The sequence below is a fragment of the Drosophila arizonae genome, chromosome 3 (assembly GCF_054131065.1).
Source record: "Drosophila arizonae isolate 15081-1271.41 chromosome 3, UAZ_ARI_1.0, whole genome shotgun sequence".
NCBI lineage: Eukaryota > Metazoa > Arthropoda > Insecta > Diptera > Drosophilidae > Drosophila > Drosophila arizonae.
The window spans coordinates 17083900-17096192 of NC_142923.1; the positions used below are offsets into that span (position 1 = coordinate 17083900).

The following is a 12293-nucleotide window of genomic DNA, read 5'->3' on the forward strand; positions in this document are numbered from 1 at the left end:
CTATAAAAGGCCAGCGGTTCCAAAGTTCCATTTCAAAATATTGTATATGCTTGATTTCAAACAAATATTCAGCTGGTTACCAAAAAATTTTTGATAACCTTCTATAAAGGTCGAATATTTTAATAATGGGACACGCTCTTGACAATGGCCTTGAAATTTCCATGTCTATAATATGAGTGAATATCTTTCCAATGAGAATGTTAAATTAAATAAATAAAAATTTTGGTTTTTATAATTTCGAAATCTTAAGTTAAAATATATAATAATTTGAAATAAATATTAAACGTTAAATTTTAATTTGCAAAAACCGAAAAGTATTTCAGCGAAAGACTTGAGAAACATATATTTTCAACAATATTTATTTCACATCTACTAACACTTGAATAAGATGTATTATATGTCTGCTTCTAGAACTTTATGCGCTGCTTTATATAAAGTTGAACAATCGATGCTTAACATTGTGAACCAGTTACAATAATATAAGGGAGTTGAGAGGTCAATCTTTATTTAATTTTCACACTGATAATGTTGCTAAAAGCGTCGTACATCTGGTTAAATATCTTCGCGTGACCAAAACATACGTCTATATAAATAATGTGTGTATCATAGTACTGATAACAGTAAATATATGTAATTTTGTTTAAATAACGATGCAATTTTGGGGCATAATAAATCGGTTTGTATTGTGCGCCAGACACAAATCTACACCAAATGGACACCTTTTACTTGGGCGCTTGCGCCTGAGTTCGCGTTTGCGCTTTCTGCTTTGGTATTTGTTCATTCGAGTGGGTGCTTGGTGTTTTATTGGAATTTATAAGAAGCGAGATTTACTGTGGTTTCCTGAAGTTCTTGCCAGCGAACTTAACGCCCTGGCCAATCTCCTCCTCAATACGCAGTATTTGGTTGTACTTGGCTAGACGCTCCGAGCGGCATGGAGCACCAGTTTTGATCTGACCGGTGGAAAGACCAACAACCAGGTCACCGATGAAAGAGTCCTCGGTTTCACCTGAACGATGAGACACCATGGTGCCCCAGCCATTCTTCTTGGCCAGCAAATGAGCTTGAATGGATTCCGTCACTGTACCGATCTGGTTGACCTTAAGCAGCAGACAGTTGCAGGCTTTCTTCTCGACAGCAGTGGCAATGCGCTTAGGGTTTGTGACAGTCAAATCATCACCGACAATCTGAATTTTGGTGTTGGCAGTCAAATTGGTCCAGGCATCCCAATGATCCTGATCGAAGGGATCCTCAATGGACACAATGGGGAAGTCCTTAATGAACTCCTGATACAAGTTAGCCAATTTTTCGGGCGACAGCCACTGTGCCTTATCACTCTGGGGATTCTTGAAGTCCAAATCGTAGAGTCCATCCCTGAAGAATTCAGAGGCGGCAACGTCCATGCCGATCTCGATCTATAAAATACAAAAGCATAAGCATATAAAATTAATTTTGCGACATATTGAAGAGAATTCAATTACTCACCTTGCCAGTGTAGCCAGCCTTGGCGATGGCGTCGTTGATGAGGCACAGAGCCTCCTTGTTGGACTGAATGTTGGGTGCGAAACCACCCTCATCGCCCACTGCGGTAGCATCCAAGCCGAACTTGGCCTTAATAACATTCTTCAAGTGATGGTACACCTCAGAGCCCATTTTCATGGCCTCAGTGAAGCTGGTGGCGCCAGTTGGCAGGATCATGAACTCCTGCATGGCCAGCTTGTTGCCAGCATGGCTACCGCCATTGATGACGTTGAAGGCAGGCACAGGCAAGATAATTTCCTTGTTGCCAGCCAAATCAGCAAGATGCCTGTACAGGGGCACGTTCTTCTTGGCAGCACCAGCCTTGGCCACGGCCAAAGAGACACCCAAAATGGCGTTGGCACCAAACTTGTTCTTGTTCTCGGTACCATCGAGCTTGATCATGAAATTATCAATGGCAGCCTGATCGGTCACATCCAGATTGGCCTTGATCAGCTCAGGGCCAAGAGTGTTGTTCACATGGCCGACAGCCTGCAGCACAGACTTGCCATGGTAGTTGGCCTTGTCGTTATCGCGCAGCTCCAGAGCCTCATGCACGCCAGTCGAGGCACCAGAGGGAACGGCTGCCCGGAACAGGCCCAAGTCAGTGGTCAAATCGACCTCGACGGTGGGGTTACCACGAGAGTCGTAGATTTGACGTGCTTTGATCGACTTGATGGTCATGTTGCTTTCTTTAGAACTGCAAAACACATTAAAAAAGGTGCATTAATAATTATTTACCTAAGAGTTTAATTTACCATATGATTGTTATTTATTTGAGATTTTCATTGATTTGTATTACAGGCTAAAAAGCTTAATTTTGGCTTCCGTTAATCGAATAAGTAAATTTTAATAAAAATCATTTTATTCTGTGCGTATTTGTGTAATTATTTAATACTTTTTCTTTTGATCTGCCGGTATTTGATCGAATTAAGAACAATCAGCAATTTCCCTCCCGCAAGGAAATACTTTTTTCACAAGCGATACGTGAGAGCGCGATGGCAATAGCGCTCACCGCTTGTACGAATGACCTCTACAGAGCGCTTTAAGGTCACAGCAAAAGTAATGGACTCAGAGGAACGCCGAAAAGTAAGCAAATTTTCGCGAATTACGATAAGAAATTAACAAATTTATTGCAATTTCTTTTCAAAGTAAACGAAAGGTATTAGTTAAATGGCATTAACAGATGTATATATAAATAACTATTCACATTCCGAGTTTGCTTAAAAATACATAATAAAAATGTATTAGATAACTGCAGCTACCATAGAAAGCAAATTTCGCGATTGAAAACGATTGATATCAAATTGAGAGAAAAACAATACTACTAATATAACATAGTTATAATCTCACTTGAATACTTACCAAGAACTTTTAAATTTTATAAATTTAAATCCAGACGAGAGCGACTCTAGTGAGCTTCGGGCTTGGCTGGCTGATTTGCTACTGAAATCGTGTGTCGCACAACGCGATGAGGCGACGAAGTTTCTATTTCGGCTTATGTGGGTTGGCGCTGGTATCGATGATTGCAGCAAGGGGAATACGCGCACAGCTCGCGATACTAAAGTGTTGGCCATTGTTGTTGTGGACTGTGGAACCTAAATTGCCGCTATGGTTGCGTATACGTACTCCAGGCAAGGTGCTGCGAGTGGAATTTTTCGTCGGTAAGCTGGCGGCCGGTAGCTTGGTGAGGGATATATGATTGACCTTGTGCGAAGGTTAGCCGTAATGGCATCCACATGTGGCTTCCATTCACTTAAAATCTGGTTCAACCTTTGGGAGACACAGAATATTTTAAATTGTTTATAAAAATAACTAAGAAACCATAATAATAATTTTATAAATAATATAATACGTTATCCATCGGCGATGTGCTGGCACTTTCCAGCACTGTTTGTGTTGCAGCAGCAACATCGATATTGCTTTATCGATATTAAATCAACAATCTATAGAGCACGCGGCCGGCATTGTTTTGGCTCTTTATTATTACTGCTAACCATATTATGTCTGAAAATACAAGCGTTATTATGCCCGGCGAGCGTGTTCGGGTTGTGGAAGACGCAGCGAAAAACAAACGAGTCATTCTAGGCCCAGGACTAAGAAGATTGGACGACAAAGTTGTAGCCAGCAAGGCGGGCCCGCTCCGGCACAAAGATCCAAACACATTTTGGGTGGACAACTATCAGCGGCGTTATGTGCCAGCGAGAGGAGATCTGATTATTGGCATAGTGAAGGCCAGAGTGGGCGATTTATACCGCGTGGATATTGGCTCAGCGGACACGGCTGCAATTTCCTACCTGGCCTTTGAGGCAGCAACAAAAAAGAATCGGCCTGATCTGAATCCTGGTGATCTGCTTTACGCCCGCGTTCTCAACGCCAATGCAGACATTGAGCCGGAGCTAGTGTGCGTGAATTCGAATGGCAAGCGTGGCAAGCTAGGTGTTTTACAAGACGGATTCTTTTTTAAGTGCAGTTTAAACCTGGCCCGTCTGTTACTGCGCGAGAGCTGCCCGGCCCTCGCAGCCCTCACAGACGAGCTGCCCTTTGAGATCGCCGTGGGCGTCAATGGGCGGATCTGGGTGAAGGCGCACTCAATGCGAGAAACGGTGGGTCTAGCGAATGCGATTATGAGCCTAGAACAAGCGGGCTATGCGGAGATCGACAAGATCTGTGGGGATCTGAATAGTGTGATGCAAACGTGATTAATTTATGCAAAATTACAAAGGATTTACTGTTAACACAATCTTGGCTCTGAAAACTGCGAAATTTTTTATATATAATTAAATACTTTAAGCTAAGAAAAATATACAAAAATTAACAATTGTGTAACTTAGTAATTTACGCCTACTTTTATATAAATATTTTATCAATTCAATGAAGAATACGATAATTTTATACGTACTTAATCAATTTGATCATATATTGTGTCATCTTCAATTTTGAACATTTCCATACTTGCTCTAAATAATTTCAAATATAACTACCGATATTTAGCTCATCACGCATCAGGTTCTCTTTCGCTCTCCTTTTCCCAATTATATATCGATGGTCCACAGAGAAGTCAGCTGATGTATTATCAGACTACAAAAGGAAAGTCTACGTTTAGAGTGCAGATGCGTCGTTGCATGTGTTACGTTAAAGTTCAAAGTGCTATAATATGTCGTTCATTGAATTTTTATTCATTTTGCTAATTCTCTACTATTTCGTATACGTTTTGCTCTGGATAATATTGGACTGTAATGTGGCGCTATGGTACAAATCTCGTTTCGGAAACTCGATATCGACAATGCGCGGACAGGTGGTTTGGATAACAGGTGCATCAAGCGGCATCGGCCGCGCCTTGGCGATTAGCTTGGCACGCCATGGCGTTCGCCTAGTGCTCAGTGCGCGCCGTCTTGAACAGCTGGAGCAGGTGCAAGCCGAATGCTTGGCCGCGGCGCGTGGTCTATTGGCTCAGAAGGATGTCTTGATTCTTCAAATGGATGTGTTGCAACTGGACAAGCATCAAGCTCATCTCTATACCGTGCTCAATCATTTCGAGCGACTCGATGTCCTGGTGAACAATGCGGGTCGCTCACAGCGCGCCAACTGGGTAGACATTGACATCCAAGTGGATCGTGACCTATTCGAGCTGGACGTGTTTTCTGTGGTGCATCTATCCCGCCTGGTTGTGCGCTACTTCCTGGAACAGAACGGTGGACGCGGTCACATTGCAGCCACTTCGAGCATAGCTGGCTTCAGCCCGGTGCCCTTCTCTGCAACCTACTGCGCCGCCAAGCATGCCCTCAATGCCTATTTGACTTCACTGAAGTTGGAACAGCGCAAGTTGGATGTAACCATATTTGCACCTGGTCCCATCGCCACAGACTTCCTGATGGAGGCATTCACGGGCACCAAAGGTGCAAAGGTGGGCGATAGCACAGCCAATCAGAAGCGCCTAACGGCGGAGCGCTGTGGAGAGCTCTTTGCGGTGGCCATCGCCAACAAAATGGATCTAACTTGGTGTGGTCTGTTCCCGGTTAATGCGATGGCCTATTGCGCTCGCAATGCCACGCTCACCAAAATTTTGGCCCAGTTTATGACCGAGAAGACCTTGATGAAAATTCGAGACGGCAAGCTATGAGATTACTTAGATCGTATTTTGATAAGAAACCTTTACTTATACACTACAGAGAAGCAAATGCAAATTATATAAAGAAGTTTATTTTGATCCAAGTGCTGCTTTCACGTGCTCTGGAATCTTGATGCGTTTTCTTTTGGCCTTCAGCTGTGTTGTCTGCTCTACTTGCTGGAGGCTGGGCTTATTCGCTTTTTTGCTCTTTTTACATGAAAGCGGATTTGGATTCTTTGGTCCCTTGACTTTTTTCGGCTTAACGGGCTCAGTTGGCTTTATGCCCTGTTTCTCTTTCATATATTCGATCTTCTGTTCGTGTTGGCCCAGCATCAAATTCTTGGCTTTCTTTTGCACCCATTTCTTGGACGCTTCTGAGGGCGCCTCCAGCACCGGCGTCGCTTTGTGCAGGTAGAGAAGGCAACGTCCGGGCACCTTACGAAGACTTGCCTGTAGCAGGCGATCCTGTGTTGCAACTATGTAGCGATTGTCCTTTGTCTGCAATTTAAATTGTGAAACGTGGTTGACTCGACTTGGAAATACACTATCCTACCATCGATTTAAGACACTGCGCAGCTGCAACAGGTTTGCCTTCGTGCCCGCATTTGTGCACATAGAACTGCTTGACAATCGATAAGGCGCCTAACAATGGAGCTCCTAGTGCCTCGGCTTCGAGTATGACGCATTGCGTAGTTAAAAGTTTCACATTACATTGAAAATATTTTTTAATTTGTTCATCTATTCCGATCTTGTGCTAAAAGTTGAGAAAAATGCATGTATCACTTATTCCGTTTTTGTTTGAGCGGAGCTACGCAACTTACCTGCAAAGCAGCCTGACAGAAGGTAGCGTCAATAAGCACCTGATACGGTTCACGGTAATCAAAGTGCGTTGAAAAAAATGCAAGAGTTTTGTGAGACTTTTTAAATCGTGAGATCTTCATCACGTTGTTTTTAGTTTATCAACAAATCACTAAATTGTCGATAGACAATCTATCGATAAATGGAATGTTAATATGTACAGCTTATCGATGAATCTCTATTAAAACCATTTATTTTATTTTAAGTTTTATTTTGGTAATAATTTACGAGCAATATGCTTTGATTATATCAGAGAACATAATAGAATAGAACATAAATTAGCTCTTTGAATCATCACAATATTATTTCATTACCAATCGCCGTCCACCACAACTGTTAGTGATGACGCTGCCAACTTACGCAAAAGTATATGGGATTGACATTTGAAAATTTCAATATTGGCGCAAAAATTAAGTGTGCATATTTTCAACCACCTTTCTGTTTTCACCCTCTGCCATTGTTGCGCGTTCTGTTTTCGTTTATGTTTTCTGTTTAGTTATATTTATAGCGCCGTTGCAAGCAGTGTTGCCAGATTAGCTATTTAATAGCATTTTTAGCTATTTTTGAACCCTAAATGCTATGAAAATTTTGAAAATGCTATTAGCTATAAATTTAGCTATTTTACAAACGAATATTTTGAATTTGATTTTAGAATTTAAAGCAAAAAAAAAAAAAAACATTTTTCGATTAAGTCCAAAATTGTACGTAATGATCTGCGCGATACTACCACCACGACTTTATCGTACTTATAACATCAGTTGTGAATTTACACCATCGCTAATTCTTCTTGGCGCGCTTCTTGGCATTAATTGTATGTGATGGATAAAAAATATAAGCAGAAATTTCGTGATTCCTGGAAAACAATCACCGAATTTAAGAATTGGATTAAGGAGGATGAGTCGGACAACAGGCGGGCGTATTGTATATACTGCAAATGCAGTGTTTTTGCCAAATTGCACGATATTAAAATGCATGCCGCGACAAAAAAAAAAAAAAAAAACATAAAACTGCGATTGGCGTCTTTGGGCAAAAAATTTAAACATTTTCCATGATTTCATTTAAACATGATTCCAGTTAATCAAAAATATAATTCTGATGATGATTTGGATGTGGACCAAATTGTAACATTATTAAATAACATTTAAAAATAAAATTTAAAGTAAATGCATAATGCATAAAGGTTTCTCAGCTATTTTGTAAGCTATTTTAAAATTTGTTTAGCTATTTTCAGCTATTTTTTAGAGACGATTTTGCTATTTTTATGTCTCAAAACCTGGCAACACTGGTTGCAAGCGGTTTTCACATTTTTTACGTCTTATTCGAACTGATATAAGTGTATATATCTAAATATATAAATGTGCATATATATATAGAACGCTATATTTTTTACAATAAGCTGAAATTCATTGTTTAATGCGGCGGTCTGAGTCAGAGCTGTTGTAGTAGAAGTGGTATGGTGTAAGTGATACATTGATCTTTGATTAATATTAAATAAAATAAAAGCATTTATGATTGAGTTAAAAGCAAATTGAAAAATACTTGATTTAAATAATTAAAGGAACATGTATGTACGAAATTTTTTAAATTAAATTAATTCTGACGAATAATAATATATTATTTTTATTTTTAAGATATTAGCTGTAATTTCATATTACCACATGTGTATTTATATTTATTTAATCGCTGTCATCAAGATTTCATATTTGATCAATTGTGTGAAATGATTAAGCTTTATAGGCAATGCCCATAGGAAATAATAAATCTACATCGTTCCGATAACCCAATGGGAACTTCGAATGGAGGCGTTTCACTTGGGCTACACCCATGATCAATCCGAAAGTTATTAAGCTAATGTGAACCGTGAGCGAAGCAAGAAAATCAATAGCTATTACTTAACTGAAAATGACTAATCGGGGTGAAATCAGTTTTCAAGCACCAATTTGGTGAAGCTAGGCGTTTGGATGTCTGCATAAATGTTGATCAAGCTACAAGCCTCTTTCTAAGTATATGTATATCTATTTATATATATAATATTATTATATTTCTACTGTCAACTTTGCAAAGATTAAGAGTAAGAGTATCAATTGGAGCCAAACTAATTGATAGGAAAATCGTCTGAAGGTTCTTGGAGTAGCTATAGAGACTATCGGCTCACTATGTGTTGCTTAGATATAATGCAACTCATGTATATGTATAGAAGCTGAACCTGAAAGCTCATTGTATATAGCTCTTTTTGGTTGTTGTTTGTTTTTATTATTGCTGCATTGTATATGATTATCGGTCGTATAATCCCCTCATTATAAGTTGGCCCACTGAAAGCGTCGCAATTGCGATTTGATCAAACGGTTAGAATTTTACAATTGCTAACGGATTTGTGTTTATCATGTGGGTTAGCGCTTCGACAGAGGAGGGCGCAGATCTCAGAGGAAGGGTATTTGCGTTTTCTCCTATATTTTCAATTGGATAATATTGGTCAAGTTTATGTGATAAAGCCGATCCCATTCAGAGTTCTTAATTGAACTTTGAAGTCGTGAGCGTAGAATAGAAATAACTGCTTTATATTCATACATACAAATATGAACGTGAATGTATGCGTGTGTGTGTGTGTGTGTGTGTGTCTTTATATATATATACCTGCGCGCTTGCGTATTTTTTGGGTATTAAACAGAGCATTGCTTATTCGGTAATCCGGGATTGTTTCGATCGTGTCTCGCATGCCGAAAACTATTAGAATCTGATTTACGTCAAAGGTTTCTTGGTTTCCGGTGCTGCATGATTTGTCGTCGCCACTTGGTTATGGGCCAACGAAAGTCACGTTTTAAAATCTATATAAAATCTATATATTTCTACAGACTTGAGATATAATTCAAATAATTAAAGTTATATATTACAGTGAGAACTAATTTGTATGTAGTATATTAAGTAAGTTATGAATGAAAAATATCGAAGGCTGCAAACAAAAATGTTGTTATAAATTTAAATAAATTAAATCAAAATTTCTGTATATAGTATTAAATATTTAGATATTATAAATTTATTAAAATTTAGAAAATGATTTTGAATGCGCTTTTTGCCAAATTTGTATTGTATGCTTCAATTGAATCGGTCGAAAGCTGGTTACGATTAACTTATGTAATATATGTAAATATATCTGTAATATATGTTAGCTGTCTGTGGATTACAGCGAACAGTTTACTTGAAAGCTTTCTCGCACGATCTTCGTTTCATTCGTCATATAACTAATTCTGAGTCAGGGCGAAAAGCCGTTCAGCACTCAGTTTGTATTTTATTCCATTCATGAGTCTTGATCTCTCGTCAAGTGTTTATTTATTTGTTGTTGTTGTTTGTTTTTGTTGTTGTCTACACACAGTTGCGACTCGCCTTTCTTTTTAAGCTGGCTACCAAGCATTTGCAGGCTGCATATCAATTGCCCGAGCTTCAATACCTCACGTCATATGGATTAATTAGTGATCAAATGCCGGCCGAGCTGCTCGGTTGATATGGCTGACATTATGAATTTGCATGTAACTCATTTAAAACCAATTCGCGTACCAAGTGGATTTTTTTATAATGCGATTTTATTTTGTTGCGAATTCAAGTGAGAAACAATATACAAATGAAATTTTTGACCGGGCAACATGTAATGCTCGATCCCACAGTGTGAAGTAGATAATTTAAATTTGTTGCTAGGGAGCATATTTTCAAGTAGGGTGTCAAAAAATAATATATTTATATGTATATAGTCTTCTTGGTGGCTGAAATCACTTGATCTTCATATAGATCTGTGAGCTATACAATATTTCATCGAAGAGAGACAAACTAAAAAAAATAAAAATAATTTAGCTGCTTTGGTACTATAAACAAGTATTAAGTAGTCGGGCAGACCCGATTGCAATGCTCCTGTTAGTTTTCTGTTGAACTTCTGTCTCACTCATTAGGTCGTTAAGCTTTACGATATCTTCTCCCAAACATATTATTATTGACTACAATTTAGTGTTATACCCATGTTCACTGAACCCATTGACCTGTATCTTACTTAGTATAAACTATATTACGTACGCCCGCAAATACGGAAATATAGTTGCTTGTAAAGCATCGTGTAGGAAATTGTCACGCATTTGCTATATGGTCAAGGCTTATCAGCCTAAGTACTATATAGAACTACAATAATTTCTAATTCTATTTGTCATGTGTAGATGAAACTGAAAGTTTTGCTATAGATAATCTAGAAATGGGCGATTTAAGTCGAATTAGCCTTGTACAACAAATTATTCAAAATACATTTTTTTTTCTACACATGTCATTTCAAATCATAGATAAGGGTTACACTTGACTCAGGGACCCCGAATAATAGATAAGGGTTACACTTGACTCTTTTGTCCTTTATCTTTCAGTCTCAGCAGAAGCTCCATTTAAAAAACATTCAAATTACTGTCTTTATTTTATATCCGGCAAGAGTATTAGAAGTCCGACACTTTAAAAAGAGAGGAAAACGTGCCCTTTATGATTATTATTATTTTAATTAGCACGTTTATATAATATATGTATAACTACACACTTAAGTACTGTGTTTTTTATAATCGAGCGAGCGTAAAGTTAACGTTAACTAAAATTGGCCAAGTTTATATCATTGTAGACATTCTACACAATGTATATATTCGGGATACAAAATTTGAGGGCGTTTTAATGTGCGTTAATAAGAACCCTGATTTTAACTGCTGAACTATTAAATGGTCAACCCCATTTAAGCGAAAAACTGGTTATTAAGAAACGATCTAAACTGAAACTGAAAGATCTATGTACGTTTTTAGAGTCTGACTCATATCTTTCATTATTCAAGATTTTCTCATCAAGTAACTTTAAACTGACTTTGATTATATTTTTAAAGATTATGTCTCATCATTCAATCTTCAATGGGATAGTCATTTCTTATTAAATTCCGAATAATTATTCCCGATTGTTTTTTTTTTTTTTTTTTTTTTTTTTTTTTTTAAGTTTCCCTTTTTGGCAGATGCCAAAGCCTCCCATTTAGCATACAGCAGATGAAATATAGCTGATATGCTTTGCAAAGAACCTTAACTACAATTAAAAAAGCTGAGCACTTAACATTCTTTTGTCGTACATTAACCCAGAGGTAGGGACAAAGTAACATTTCTCTTACTGCATACGTAATTCAGTTAAGAATTGAATTATTGAATTTCTTTTGTAAGAAGCCTTCGTCACTCTCTCATCAAAAGCATTCCTTTAGAGTTAATCATTACAATTCATAAATCGTCGGCTGACCTGCATAATTTTTTATAATTTGTGAATATTATTACTTTGCATAAATTTTGAAATTAATTAAACAATTTTCAGGTCAACTAACTGGTGTGAAAATAAACATAGGAAAACAGGTCTGACATGTGATACACAACTGTTTTTCAAGCAGACGAAAAAATTTGTTTTAGTTAAGTCATTAAAAGCTGTAAAAAATGAGTTTAATTACAAATAACTACATAACTGACAAACAATAAACTAATTATATAATTAGCTCTGAGAGCATTTGTCATTTTTTGCAGCGTCATGAATCATTCATTTGCTCAACTCCAACGATATATGCTTCCATTTAATTTATGCGAAATGTTTCACAGCTTGTACATATTTGAATAAATTATAGTTAACTTTTACGATTTGCCTTACACCTAGAACATATGCAATTTATGTCAAGCTCAAAATATATCAAGACTAGTTGCTATTGCTTTTCGAGAGTTTCAATCGAATTCATTCTGAAATATTCACAATGGATGTTGTGGTGACCCTAATTATTGCG

General features: G+C 37.8%; 4 protein-coding genes across 4 annotated transcripts; 2 read left to right on the top strand and 2 right to left on the bottom strand.

The window, feature by feature from the left end:
- Nucleotides 1–480: 480 nt before the first annotated feature.
- On the bottom strand, nt 481–3234 carry Eno (alpha-enolase). Its single transcript, XM_018002232.2, has 3 exons — nt 2881–3234; nt 1483–2215; nt 481–1412 (listed from the first exon to the last, which is right to left on the bottom strand). Exons 1-3 carry the CDS (start codon nt 3090–3092, stop codon nt 828–830), a joined length of 1530 nt encoding a protein of 509 aa, XP_017857721.2. The 5' UTR covers nt 3093–3234; the 3' UTR covers nt 481–827.
- A 128-nt stretch (nt 3235–3362) lies between these two features.
- Rrp40 (exosome complex component Rrp40) lies at nt 3363–4348 on the top strand. The gene has a single exon (XM_018002240.2). It carries the CDS (start codon nt 3519–3521, stop codon nt 4215–4217), a length of 699 nt encoding a protein of 232 aa, XP_017857729.1. The 5' UTR covers nt 3363–3518; the 3' UTR covers nt 4218–4348.
- A 205-nt stretch (nt 4349–4553) lies between these two features.
- On the top strand, nt 4554–5730 carry LOC108610247 (dehydrogenase/reductase SDR family member 7). Its single transcript, XM_018002235.2, has one exon. It carries the CDS (start codon nt 4673–4675, stop codon nt 5636–5638), a length of 966 nt encoding a protein of 321 aa, XP_017857724.1. The 5' UTR covers nt 4554–4672; the 3' UTR covers nt 5639–5730.
- Nucleotides 5634–6636, bottom strand: LOC108610248 (rRNA-processing protein UTP23 homolog). Its single transcript, XM_018002236.2, has 3 exons — nt 6448–6636; nt 6180–6380; nt 5634–6124 (listed from the first exon to the last, which is right to left on the bottom strand). Exons 1-3 carry the CDS (start codon nt 6565–6567, stop codon nt 5717–5719), a joined length of 729 nt encoding a protein of 242 aa, XP_017857725.1. The 5' UTR covers nt 6568–6636; the 3' UTR covers nt 5634–5716.
- Nucleotides 6637–12293: the final 5657 nt, after the last annotated feature.